The 14,218-nt window shown below is 40.3% G+C and overlaps 1 protein-coding gene across 1 annotated transcript; it reads left to right on the top strand.

Moving 5' to 3' along the window:
* Window positions 1-46: 46 nt before the first annotated feature.
* Window positions 47-11,173, top strand: LOC135473921 (WW domain-binding protein 4-like). Its single transcript, XM_064753862.1, has 9 exons — window positions 47-193; window positions 917-989; window positions 1,572-1,634; window positions 4,064-4,135; window positions 8,068-8,152; window positions 8,934-9,077; window positions 9,667-9,773; window positions 10,161-10,333; window positions 10,897-11,173. Coding segments are annotated over exons 1-9 (942 nt in total). The 5' UTR covers window positions 47-191; the 3' UTR covers window positions 11,120-11,173.
* Window positions 11,174-14,218: the final 3,045 nt, after the last annotated feature.

The raw sequence follows: 14,218 nt of genomic DNA, 5'->3' as shown, positions 1-14,218 counted from the left end.
TGTCTTGACACTAAATTTTCGTCTGCGCTTGCGCCAAGATGTAAACTTCCGCTCAATGACAGGTGCACGTCGCCGGCACGATTTTTAAACTGACTTCGATGTGAAGGAAAAACTTTTACACTGCCTTTGATGGTGCACTTTGACACGCTGAACTGTAACAGCAATCAGATCAGCGACTTAAAAACTGTAAAATGTAAGATGATTATGTAGAAAACGTTATTGAAGTGAGGGTTTCCTAGGAAGGTGTTTGTCGTGTACTGGGGAGTTGGAGCAACTCCCGAACTGTTCTCATTGACCCGTTTGTTGCGGTTGTCTTCTGTGGTTAATTTTTAGAGTTAATTATGCTTGTGAAGAAAGTTGAGAAAATGGACATTCACAAGACACATTGTCCGGGGCTAAAAAATCCCTTTGAATCTCAACAAAGCTGATCCAGTGCCAACATTTACAGAATACGGTTCAGAAAGACACCAGACATAATGCCTTTCCCTTTCATATTTTACTTACACCAAGATGAACCGTAATTGGCCAAATTTATTATACTTTAATGCAAGGCTGTTTTAGGAGTTTTCAGAACAGTGGTTGTTTACATCACTGATTCAAATAATTAAAGTGGTGGCTCGCTGCTACTGTCAATGTTCTCGAATTAGATCTTCAGATACAGCTTTTTTTCCCTCTGGCTTACAGGTACATTGTGTATGTTTGGAATTATATTTGGTATCAGGCGAATGGCTGTGGTTTCTCCATTCACTAATGTTTCCTCCACCCATAAACCAGACCGTGTAAGTGAGTAATGTGTTCACATCAAGAAATAATACTGTTAGTACATGTAGATGCTAATAAAGCATGTTTTTTTTTAAATGAAACTCTACTAGATAAGCTATGTCAGTGTTTGATCTATTTGTTTTTTTCTTTTTAGGGCCACTTACTGGAAATCACAGCCAAGGAAATTCTGTGACTATTGCAAATGCTGGATTACTGATAACAAGCCGGTAAGTATATAAATGTATGTAATCAATGAGGTTGCAAACTGAAATTCAGCTGCTGCTGGTTTGCCTGCAATTACATTTAGGAGACATGTCAAGTACCTGATGAAAGATGGTATATGGCCCCCACCAGGCACTCTACCTCCACCCGTAAACCCTGACCACTATAACACAGGAGCACAAAATTGTTGAGATCTGGATTATACATCAGTCAGATAAATGCGTGTGTCTTTGCACATACATACATACAAAAAAAAATTAACAAACAGTAACTGCTTGGCAGATAACTGTTCCACCCTTTCCTTTGATTACATTATGTTTATGGTGATTATGATTTAGATTGTCTTGAAAATGACTGGCTTAATAGTTCTTTGAATGTGCTTCCTGTTCGACCGTATGTGGAAAGGTCTGCCAGCAACCTGCAGATGGTTGCAGGTTTCCTCCAACCACAGTGCTGGCTGCTATCATATAAGTGAAATATTCTTGAGTGCGGTGTAAAACACCAATTAAATAAATAAATAAATAAATAATTCTTTGAAAGCAGGATTTATGATTTAAAAATGTATCTTGTCTTTTTAATTTTTTTAGAGCGTAGACTTCCATGAGAAGGGGAAGAAGCATCAAGAAAATGTGAAGAGAAGAATAGATGAGGTAAATTTGAAAAAATGTGTGTCGGTGTTCTTTTATCATAGAAACTTAACACACAGTCTATGTGCAAGTCAGGGCTTTTAGTGACCCCGTCCTCAGTTCTGGGTCTATATAGAGTTGTATCTGGCTGTAATACGTGTTATCTGAAGATGTTATTTACAAGAAGAGTGCAGAGAATTTAATATGTCGTTTGTCCACTTGGAAGAAATCACGTACAAATATATGTGCAAAAGCAAAATGTGTCACTTGAAAAATGATTATCTTTAGGTGAAATACAATAGAAAACTTTGAACTCACTGGCCCCAAACTCGGAGGACACACTGCTTTCTTGTTAATGCTGTGGAATGTGGCAGCTGACTTGGATTTACTTACTTGTTTATCGCTTACAACACCTTATCAGTCATCACAATACAGTGCATATGTTACATGCTCCATCAGTGGTGTACAATGCAGAAGATGCCAAATACAAAGTATGCTGCGCAACCCATCATAGTTCCCACCAGTCGCAGTGTACAGCCACCTGACATGACACCAAACCCAGTCACAGCATACAGCCACCTGACATGACTCCAAACCCAGTCACAGCATACAGCCACCTGACATGACTCCAAACCCAGTCACAGTATACAGCCACCTGACATGACTCCAAACCCAGTCACAGCATACAGCCACCTGACATGACTCCAAACCCAGTCACAGTATACAGCCACCTGACATGACACCAAACCCAGTCACAGCATACAGCCACCTGACATGACTCCAAACCCAGTCACAGCATACAGCCACCTGACATGACTCCAAACCCAGTCACAGTATACAGCCACCTGACATGACACCAAACCCAGTCACAGCATACAGCCACCTGACATGACTCCAAACCCAGTCACAGTATACAGCCACCTGACATGATGCCCAACTCAGTCACAGTGTACAGAAATGGCACCTTCACCCGGTCACAGTATACAAAATACCAGACATGACACCCCACCCAGTCACTGTATAAAAAACACCAGACATGACAACCCACCCAGCCACAGTGTATAAAACACCAGACATAATACCCCACCCAGCCACAGTATACAAAATACCAGACATGATACCCCACCCAGTCACAGTATATAAAACACCAGACATTGACAAGCCACCCAGTCACAGTATATAAAACACCAGATATTGACAACCCACCCAGTCACAGTATATAAGACACCAGACATTGACAACCCACCCAGTTACAGTATGTAAAACACCAGACATGGCACCCCACTCAGTCACAGTATGTGAAACACCAGACATTGACAACCCACCCAGTCACAGTATATAAAACACTAGACATTGACAACCCACCCAGTCACAGTATATTAAACACCAGACGTTGACAACCCACCCAGTCAAAGTATATTAAACACCAGGCGTTGACAGCCCACCTAGTCACAGTATATATAACACCAGACATTGACAAACCACCCAGTCACCGTATATAAACGACAGACATGACAACCCATCCAGCCACAGTATATTAAACACCAGACATTGACAACCCATCCAGTCAAAGTATATTAAACACCAGACATTGACAACCCACCCAGTCATAGTATATAAAACACCAGACATTGACAACCCACCCAGTCACAGTATACAAAACACCAGACATGGCCCCCACCCAGTCACACTATATAAAACACCAGACATGACATACCAACCAGTCACAGTATATAGAACACCAGACATGATACCCCACCCAGTCACAGTATATAGAACACCAGACATGATACCCCACCCAGTCACAGTATATAGAACACCAGACGTAACACCCCACCCAGTCACAGTATACACATGCTCAGTCTTCTTTGATTAATTTAAGCAGTTCTGGATACGCTTCTACATGTTGATTATGGGACCTGTGATTTGTGAGCAGGCTGAGAGGTATAACAATAACAAGCCCTGAAAGACTCCAACTCCTTTTCTTATATAGGCCAAGCGCTGTTAGTCTTGATGATAACAGTATTAATTTGGTACTCAACGAAGGACTGAGGTGAGTGTGCCGTAGAAGCCTTCTTGGCTATGATAAATCTATTCTAAAGGCAGTAGGTGCATATTGTGGGGGTTCCTTCCTAAAGGAAAGCAAGTCTTTAGATTGGTGGCTTTCACTTGCATGAAACTTGTTCAGTAAAGAGAATCGGCCTGGACCTTCCTTGACTATGAAATTAATACTGTTAGCATCAGGACTCCAACGACACCAGGCCAATATAAAAAAAGAAGCTGTAGTTTTCAGGGCTAATGGAACCTGTGATTTGTTTGCAGGCTGAGAGGCATAACTAAGTCAAATCACATTACATTTATGATTTCTGGTTGATGTTGCAAAAACAAGAAAACATCTGCTTATTGTAGCAGGAATGTTCTGAACTATATTGTCTGTGAATCTCCTCGTGCAGATAAAGCAGAAAAGTTTGAAGGATGCAGCCGAGAAAAATGAGCTGGACAGTGACATGAGGAAACTGGAAGAGGTAAACATCATGAAATAACTGTCATTAAAATGTATTTGACTCTGAAAATAAATACGTCATTTGATTTCATGTGATATGTCTTCTTGCACAAGCAGAACTCTGAGCACAGTTTTTACATCCCAAGTTTTCAGTGAGAGTTGGGAAATATGGTTTGAGAGTTGGGAAATATGGTTTGAGAGTTTTCAGTGAGTGTTGGGAAATATGGTTTGAGAGTTGGGATATATGGTTTGAGAGTTTTCATTGAGAGTTGGCAAATATGGTTTGATATTGTTAGTGAGGGTTGGCAAATATGGTTTGATAGTTGTCAGTGAGAGTTGGCAAATATGGTTTGAGAGTTTTCAGTGAGAGCTGGCAAATATGGTTTGAGAGTTTTCAGTGAGAGTTGGCAAATATGGTTTGAGAGTTGTCAGTGAGAGTTGGCAAATATGGTTTGACAGTTGTCAGTGAGGGTTGGCAAATATGGTTTGACAGTTGTCAGTGAGAGTTGGGAAATATGGTTTGAGAGTTGGCAAATATTGTTTGATAGTTTTCAGTGAGAGTTAGGAAATATTGTTTGAGAGTTTTCAGTGAGAGTTGGGAAATATGGTTTGAGAGTTGTCAGTGAGAGTTGGGAAATATGGTTTGAGAGTTGTCAGTGAGAGTTGGGAAATATGGTTTGAGTTTTCAGTGAGAGTTAGGAAATATGGTTTGAGAGTTTTCCTTGAGAGTTGGGAAATATGGTTTGATAGTTGTCAGTGAGGGTTGGCAAATATGGTTTGATAGTTGTCAGTGAGAGTTGGCAAATATGGTTTGAGCTGAGAAGTAGGCTGCTCATTTGAATACAGCGGTAACTCTGGTCAAAGTACATGTATTCAACTGGGAAGATATGATGTTCTCATTTTCTCAAGGTTTCCTGGGTCAGATTTATACGTAGTTTGAATGTTTAAACATCAGATATTCAGCCTCTTAATAGAGGTTTATATGTACTGTATGTAACAGGTTTATGGTGAAAAACATCACCTGACTAATTTTTATGTCCACAGAAAGACTACCATCCAAAATATCTTAAACTGGCATTAAATATTTTTTTACATTTTTTCAAATCAGTAATAGTTTAGTGAAACTTTCTCTTGTGACAGCTTCAGCGCGTCTCCATTATTGACAGTAAGGTGACGTCATGTTTACTCTAGCTCTCTAATGTCGAAGGTATTTATAACAGTTCAAGCAATGGTGCTATGAGTTCAAGTCCAGCTCATGTTGGCTTCCCGTCCAGCTGTAAGTGGGAAGGTCTTCCAGCAACCTGCAGATGACTGTGGGTTTTCCCCGGGCTCTGCCCAGTTTTCTCCCACCATAATTCCGTCGCCATATAAGTGAAATATTCTTGAGTACGGCATAAAACATCAATCAAATAAATAAATAAATGTAAGCAATAGCCTATGGCAGATTAAAGTTGTAGGCTTCAGTGATGAATGGCCAAGTGAAAACCAATTGTTTTCTTTGAAATTGGACATGTTGGAAGGATATTTCTTCCACTCCTTGAACTGTTCATACAGGTGGCCTGCCATATTGTTTCTACAGTTTACGAGTAGCCTGCAGAAGCATGGACAGGGAATTCCAGGTTGTGTGTGTGGGGGGGGGGGGGGGCGGCTTTAATTTTGTAGTGGTCGCCATCGTCGGAGAAAGCACCTTGGCTTAAACACAGCGTTTCAATAATTTTAGCGTATTTTAGTATTTTATAAAAGAAAGCAGAAAAAAAAAATGCCTTGTATGCGAGAAAGAAAAAGGGCAAAATTTAAATTCTTCAGTTCTTATAAATTAAAAGAACAAAAATTATGTCGTAAGTTGTAATTAATTTTAAACATTGTCCAATGAGATGCTGACTTCTCATTCCCATATAAACCTTCGATATCCTTAGTGAATTTTTCATGGATTCTGACATTTGTTTTTTAGCAACAGCAAGCTGAGTAAATGCTAACATGAACGACATAAAATGGAAAACAGCTTTGAAATAAACAGCTTGTCTAAGTAGGCCTAAGGCCTGAGGTCTACTGGGGAGAAGAATGCTGTGTGGGCCCAGTCAGTATGCTGCTGTCTGACATAATTTGTCGTACTGTCGTTGAATATTACACGGCTTGTAAATCAACTGATTCTATATCTGTGATGGTCCGTAATTGATACAGACCTGTCCCACAACACTGCGTGAAATTGTCCTTCACCTGCACCTAAATGAGTCATTGCAAACGATCTCAAAAAGATGTTTTATGCAGTAGCTCTGTGTTATCATATGTCACTTCATGGAGTGAATGGGTAAAGGCTACGTCACAGTTTAGGCCGCAATATTTGATAGCACCATTTTTGATTGAATAAGATTCTCAAGATGGCTGCCTCGATTCACACCAGCCACTTGAGCAGTTTATAGGTTTACATGTATCATGGTGAGGTTGACAGGTGGTTTATAGCTTTACACATGTCATGGTGAGGTTGACAGGTAGTTTATAGCTTTACACATGTCATGGTGAGGTTGACAGGTAGTTTATAGGTTTACACGTACCATGGTGAGCTTGACAGGTAGTTTATAGGTTTACACGTACCATGGTGAGCTTGACAGGTAGTTTATAGGTTTACACGGATCATGGTGAGGTGACAGGTGGTTTATAGCTTTACACGTACCATGGTGAGCTTGACAGGTAGTTTATAGGTTTACACGGATCATAGTGAGGTTGACAGGTGGTTTATAGCTTTACACATACCATGGTGAGCTTGACAGGTAGTTTATAGGTTTACACGTACCATGGTGAGCTTGACAGGTAGTTTATAGGTTTACACGGATCATGGTGAGGTTGACAGGTGGTTTATAGGTTTACACGTACCATGGTGAGCTTGACAGGTAGTTTATAGGTTTACACGGATCATGGTGAGGTTGACAGGTAGTTTATAGCTTTACACGTACCATGGTGAGCTTGACAAGTGGTTTATAGCTTTACATGTACCATGGTGAGCTTGACAGGTAGTTTATAGGTTTACACGTACCATGGTGAGCTTGACAGGTAGTTTATAGATTTACACGGATCATGGTGAGGTTGACAGGTGGTTTATAGCTTTACACATGTCATGGTGAGGTTGACAGGTAGTTTATAGCTTTACACATGTCATGGTGAGGTTGACAGGTAGTTTATAGATTTACACGGATCATGGTGAGGTTGGCAGGTGGTTTATAGCTTTACACATGTCATGGTGAGCTTGACAGGTAGTTTATAGATTTACACGGATCATGGTGAGGTTGACAGGTGGTTTATAGCTTTACACATGTCATGGTGAGCTTGACAGGTAGTTTATAGCTTTACACATGTCATGGTGAGGTTGACAGGTAGTTTATAGCTTTACACATGTCATGGTGAGGTTGACAGGTAGTTTATAGGTTTACACATATCATGCTGAGGTTGACAGGTAGTTTATAGGTTTACACATATCATGCTGAGGTTGACAGGTAGTTTATAGGTTTACATGGATCATGTTGACAGATAGTTTATAGGTTTACACATCAGAATAATAACATTTTTGTTAAATCAGGAAAAAGTTGATTTGTAGGCCAAAAAGTTTGACATTTTCTGGAACTGTAATGTAGAAGAGAAGCTTTTTGCTTAAAAAAAGAAACATTGTATTCCACTTATTTCATTAGTTACCACTGATTGTTGGTTACAGCATCTGTCAATGTGGCTCTCCGCCCCTACGCCTCTCACCATTGATCCAATTGTTCATCCAATCAAAATCATAATACTGTTGTTTGATTATTTACATTCTGTTATGTCATACCTGCTTTTCCTCTGTGCAGCAGGATGATGAGATATGTTCATAACAATCAGTAGGATTAAATGCCATGTACATTATCTTTTATTTCTGTCATCGAGAACTTTTGCAGGAATCTCATGATGCAGCACATTTCATGTTAACAGGCAGCCATTGCGGCATTTAAGAAGGATCTCATCAACAACCCAGAGTTGGCTGCTCAGTATGGAGTCAAGATTAAAGCAGACACAGGTAGGAGGAAGTGAGAAGTTTCAACTTAAGCTAAATTGCTGAATGGAAGGAGTGCTAAAAAGATACCGTAAATGCCATTACGTTGACGGGACATTCACTTACACAGTTTTCACCGCAGTGATTTTTTTATCAAAGTAGACAACTGGCCAATAATTGCTGTTCTGTTCATCTCTATACTCTCTGGTCCGCGAAGTTGATGTGTTGTTTGGCTTTGATTTTACGAGAAAATCTTCTCCCCTGTGTACCTTAAACAGATCATTATTTGCCAGGCATTTTTGTGTGGCAAGGACGAGCCTGTGGCTCTTGGCTTGGGTTATATACCGGCCAGCGAGAAAAGCATGAGGTCGCAAAAATCACTCTTTCACACACAGCCTTTAGGTGACCTGGGGTTGTGGACAGACTTGTAAAATGGCTAGAACAGCTGTAATCTGGCAATTCTCATCTATGCAAGTCATGGCCACTTGTCAAGATACTGCTGTGCCATGGTTCAGTTTGAATTTTAGTTGTTTTAAATGTGGTAAAGCCAGTTAATTTTGCAATCATTGTCTCAGCTAGTATTTCAACAATACCTTCTTCTATACAAGCTTATGTATGTGTATATCTGTGAAATTTACATCTAGCGAGCTTATTTTCTTTGCAAATTGTCTGCACAAAAAACATTCACTTTAGCTTAATGTCTTATATATTCATGCACTTAGTGATCAAATTGTCAGATACTATGACATCAGTCTTTATACCTGATGGTTCACGTTTAAGCAGTCTGCCTCATCTTCTTATTCAGAAGAGAAAGAAACAGAAGAAAGCGAGAGTCCTGTGGTGTACGGGCCATCATTACCGGAGCCTTGTGAACCTCCAGACACAGAAGAGTGGTATGAAGCCAAGTCAGATGAGGGATACACATACTATTGGAGTACTAAAACAGGGGGTGAGTCATATTATATATGTTTGTATACACTGAACATTGTCCATGTGAGTTAGGCCCTTGTTGACTAAGTGGTTTGGAGACCTCATGTTCATTGGTGTATGTTATCGTTCTCAGAACCTCACAAACTCTTAACCAGTACCTTTAGCAACTTTTGTTCAAATTCAGCTTTCAGTTCCTTTGGATAATTTGATCTCGGGTATTTTGGGAGTTTGCTGGGGGCTTTGATTTTTAGTGGGCTCTATCTGGTTCACTCCATGTGCACACATAAACCAGACTGCTGTCCTATATATACACCTTATCTATAATGTAAAACCCGATTGCCTAAAGTATTAAACACCTGATCGTGGTAGGGGGCAACTGGACAGCGATCAGGAGAAACCCACCACCATCCGCAGCTTGCTCACACACCTTCCCACGTATGGCCGTAGAGGAAATCTATATGAGTTGAGCTCACAGTGATCGCATTGGTGAGAGGCTCCTGGGTCATTGTGCTATGAAATATCCATGAAAAAAATCATGATTTGTTTTGATAGTTGGCAGATATTTGATAGGTTATATTACATGTAAATTTGCACTTTTGCATCACCAGCCTCAGTATGGGAGAAGCCCGAGCAGTATACCTCACTAGATGGCGCTGTGGTCAAAACCTCAGAAGAGATATGTGAACCTGATCCAGCATTGCCACCAGATGTTGACGTAAGTCAGTAAGGCACTGAAGATTTGTCTGCAACCTTGTGAAGAGTCTGGTATCTGCTATAGGGGCAGCACTGTGTGGAAGCACTGTGTTTCCTCTGGATTTAGCTCATTTTCCTCCACCCAAATCCTTAACATTGTCAGACTAATGAGTTTGAAAGCACTTTGAGACCAGCGTGAAGCCAAGCCTAAGGTATGTGTAAGGTAAATACAAAGTGCACCATGTGCATTAGAAAGTCCAGTCACTTTATCAATTGCTTGTTTTCCCTTGATCAAATGTTCTGATAACTCACTAACATATTTACGTGGTTAGTGCTAGTATAGTGCACTTCTGAATACAATTTTGTTACTTTATCATGAAATTTGGTGGACTGTTTCTGTTGATTTTAGTCAATACCTTTACCTGGAGAGCCAGTAGGTGACCTGGGTTATAGCCCCAAGCCCGAGGATATACCCTTGCCATCAGAGTGTACGCCAGCTGTGGTGGAGCGAGTTGTTTATACACAAGACAAACCCGACACTAGTCGAGCTGCGTATGGGCAGTGGGCCTCTGTAGTGCAGGAGTAAGTAGACCGACAAGCAACCACCGCCATGCTCCTCTTTTTATAAGTTGTCAAGTGCAACGAAAATTCCAAGCTTGTATGTATATATATATATATATATATATATACACAATTTTAATCAGCTCTCCAGTCATAGGTGGTAAGGTCTGTCAGCAACCTGTGGATGATTATGAGATTCCCCACGGCACTGCCCGTTTCCTCCGACCATAATGGTGGCCGCTGTCTTATAAGTCAAAGCTAAGTCAAAGATTTAGCTGTGCATCATCATCTTTGTTACTGTAAGCATGATGACATTAGTGGAATTTTCCAGTGCACAACTCGGAAAAGGAAGGACAGTGTCAATATATTATAACCTTGACTTGTCTAGGGACCACATGTAGGTGATGCTTTAGTGATGCAGCACTATCTGTGATACCATTGTCTCATAACTGTTCTGTAAATGGCATTGTTTGGGATACCATATTTTAAAGCCATGTGATTCATCAAGTTATTATAAAAAATTGATTAATGAAGTTTTACAAAAGTGAGCCGAGTAATTTCTAAGAATTGTCTGTTTGTTCCAGACCGATACCTGACCAGATAGACCTTCAGCTTCCAACTCAACCCGTAGAAAATATACCTCTGCCACCACCAAGTTTTTCATCTGAAGAGATTAAAATAAAATTTAAAGAGAAGAAAGTTACTTCCCTTGGAGGTGATTCCGAAGGCAGTGTAACATTTAAGAAAAGGAAAATAATGAATAAATCTCGAAATACAAGGAAAAGAGAGGATGACGATAATGATTAATGACATAGTTTTCATTGGATAATTTGTTCTCAATAAAAGTTTCTAATAGTATAATGTCAATGTTGTTACATTTTTCTTCTATTAATAAGTAGTTTTGGGTTATTTTGAAACTAGACAGTACTGGGAAAAGTATATGCTCATATTGGAAGCATGTTTTATGAAACAGTTGAAATTAATAAAAATACAAATCTGAATTAATACTTTGAATAATGTTTGGATTGGTTTGGTGAGTTGTCTAAATATTGAATGTATAATTCACTATAAGTGACAATAGTATGCAAATTTTGAATCTCCTTATATTTGGTTTAATATTTTATCACAGTGATTTAATCTTGACTTTAGTCAAAATGTGCTTATAAAATCTGACGGGGCCTCCGTGGCTCATTTGGTTAGTGCGCTAGCGCAGCGTAGTAACCCAGAAGCTGCTCACCAATGTGGTCGCTGTGAGTTCAAGTCCAGCTCATGCTGGTTTCCTCTCCGACTGTACGTGGGAAGATCTGTCAGCAACCTGGCAATGGTTGTGGGTTTCCCCCGGGCTCTGCCCAGTTTCCACCCACCATAATGCTGGCCGTATAAGTGAGATATTCTTTAGGAACAGCGTAAAACACCAATCCAAAAAAAAAATTAAAATCTGACAAAGCTCGTGGGATAAAGGGTCAACAAATCAACCATGCCTCACACGAATGGATTCAAGGCCTTGGGTATGTTTTTTATCGGCAAAGATGGTGGTTTGTCATTTCTGCTATAATATGCTTTCTTTTCTTGTAATTTGTGAAAATCTTCTGCACTGAAAACAAATATTTTCTAATATTATCAAGTTAAATGTGTTAAAATTCATGTGACCTTATGGTTTTTGTTGCCTGCAGCTCCCTTATTACACAACACTTATTGAGACTTACCAGTTTTATTTGCGATTAATACATATAAATACCAGAATATCACACACAGTTATTGTTTCATAATTAAAGAATTAAATTTGTTGTATTTTAGAAAAAACATTCAATAAGTCTTCAAAGAAATGTCTATCTTAACCCCAGCTATCACCCTGTGTGGTGTGCCCATTGCCCATTGGGGGTTAGCATGTCAGCATGACGCAATGACCCAGAAGCCTCAAATCAATGAGGTTGCTGTAATTTCATGTTCAGCTCATTTAGTTTGGGAAATTTGTATTCCATCATCTTTATGTGTGAAAAGACTGAAAGTTTAACTAATCAAGGTCATTTTACATTGCTTTCAGCTTGGGTAAATGTACAATATTTGTTCCAAGTAGCCTGGAAACTGTGAATTTTGAGTCTTGAAACCTGAAAATCATATGGTTTGATAATGATGTAAGAACCTACATCGAAACGTCACCAACACAATAAATCCAGGAATTGTTATCCATAAGTAATGCCTCTGTCAATCTGAAAATCAGAAGTTTTTAAATTGCCTGGACCGTATTCTTTAGTATGGCAGTAAACCATAATAAATTAACACCAATCAATAAACAAGAGCTTGCATCAATTGTCAAAAGCCATTTTTCCCCAGTCAAAATTTATTGAGTGACCTCTACCTTTAATGTACAATGAATCTTTCCTGCAATGTACAATTTTGCTTAGGCTGTGTCTTGGATAAAGATTGAGTCGTGTTTTTAAAGAGAAAAGAAAATCAATTGTGTGTGTGTTTTATTTGTTTCAGTAGTATTAAATGTGACCAATGTTTTCTGAATTTTTGATACAAAACTTTATGACCCACCCCCAAGAGCACAATTGTAGGTTGTGATTAATGGGTTAATGGCCAGGCTGATGTCAGTGCACCGTGACTCTCCCAGGTGTCATTACACTGTGAATCAGCACGGTGACAGGACTAGTGTCTGTGTGACTGAGTAGGGCGTCCATACTTGTGTCTCTACATTATGACTGAGAAGTGTGTCAATGCTAAAGTCTGTACACTGTGACTCAGGCAGGTGTCATTACTAGTTTTTGTACACTGTGACTCAGCAGGGTGTCAGTATTAGTGTCTGTACACTGTGACTCAGCAGGGTGTCAATACTAGAGTTTGTACACCAAGACTGAGTAGGGTGTCAACACTACTGTTTGTACACAGTGTCTTAGCAGGGTGTCAATACTAGTGTCTGTACACTGGCTGAGCAGGGTGTGAATAGTGGTATCTGTAGTCTGTGACACAGCAATGTGTCATATGCAGGACTGGTGCCTTTATACAGTGACTCAGCAGGGAGGAAATACTAGTGTCAGTACACTGACTCAGCAAGGTGTTAGTACTAGTGTCAGTACACTGGTTGAGCGAGTATCAGGACTGGTGTCTGTATTCTGTGACTCAGCAGGGTGTCAGGACTGGTGTCTGTATATTGTTACTCAGCAGGGTGTTGGACTGATGTCTGTATACCGTGACTCAGCATGGTGTCTGGACAGGTGTCTGTACACTATGACAGTGAGGTGTCAGGACTGGTGTCTATATCATCACTCAACAAGGTGTTAGTACTAGTGTCAATAGACTGGCTCAGCGAGTATCAGGACTGGTGTCTGTATTGTGTGACTCAGCAGTGTCAAGACTGGGGTCTGTATACTGTGACTCAGCATGGTGTTAGACTGGTGTTGGTGTACTGTGACTCGACATGGTGTCAGGACTGGTGTCTGTATACTGTGACTAAGCAGGGTATCAGGACTGGTGTCTGTATTCCATGGCTCAGCAAGGTGTTAGTACTAGTGTCAATACATTGTGGCTCAGCGAGTATCAGGACTGGTGTCTATTGTGTGACTCAGCAGAGTGTCAAGATTGGGGTCTGTATACTGTGACTCAGCATGGTGTTAGACTGATGTCTGTGTACTCTGACTCAGCAGCCTGTCAGGCCTGCTGTCTGTATACTGTGAGTCAGCATGGTGTCAGGACTGGTGTGCATGCACTGTGACTTAGCAGGGTATTTTGCAGGACTGGTGTCTGTATAATGTGGCTCAACAGAGTGTCAAAACTGCCAACAGCATACTGAGGCTCAGCATGGTGCCAGGAATGGTTTTGGTATACTGAGACTCAGCAGGACAGGTGTCAGTATGCTGAGACTTGGCAGGCCAGGTGTCCGGATTGGTGTGACAGGGCTTCACG

This window comes from Liolophura sinensis, chromosome 8 (genome assembly GCF_032854445.1).
Source record: "Liolophura sinensis isolate JHLJ2023 chromosome 8, CUHK_Ljap_v2, whole genome shotgun sequence".
Lineage (NCBI taxonomy): Eukaryota > Metazoa > Mollusca > Polyplacophora > Chitonida > Chitonidae > Liolophura > Liolophura sinensis.
Note: the sequence above shows the minus strand (reverse complement) of the source record. Positions and strands in the feature narration are given on the sequence as shown.

What these genes read in the sequence shown, in the direction of transcription:
- LOC135473921 (XM_064753862.1), top strand. An exon ending in ACATGAGGAAACTGGAAGAG is followed by an intron (nt 4,136 to 8,067) that starts GTAAACATCATG and finishes TCATGTTAACAG; the next exon opens with GCAGCCATTGCGGCATTTAA. An exon ending in CAAGATTAAAGCAGACACAG is followed by an intron (nt 8,153 to 8,933) that starts GTAGGAGGAAGT and finishes CTTCTTATTCAG; the next exon opens with AAGAGAAAGAAACAGAAGAA.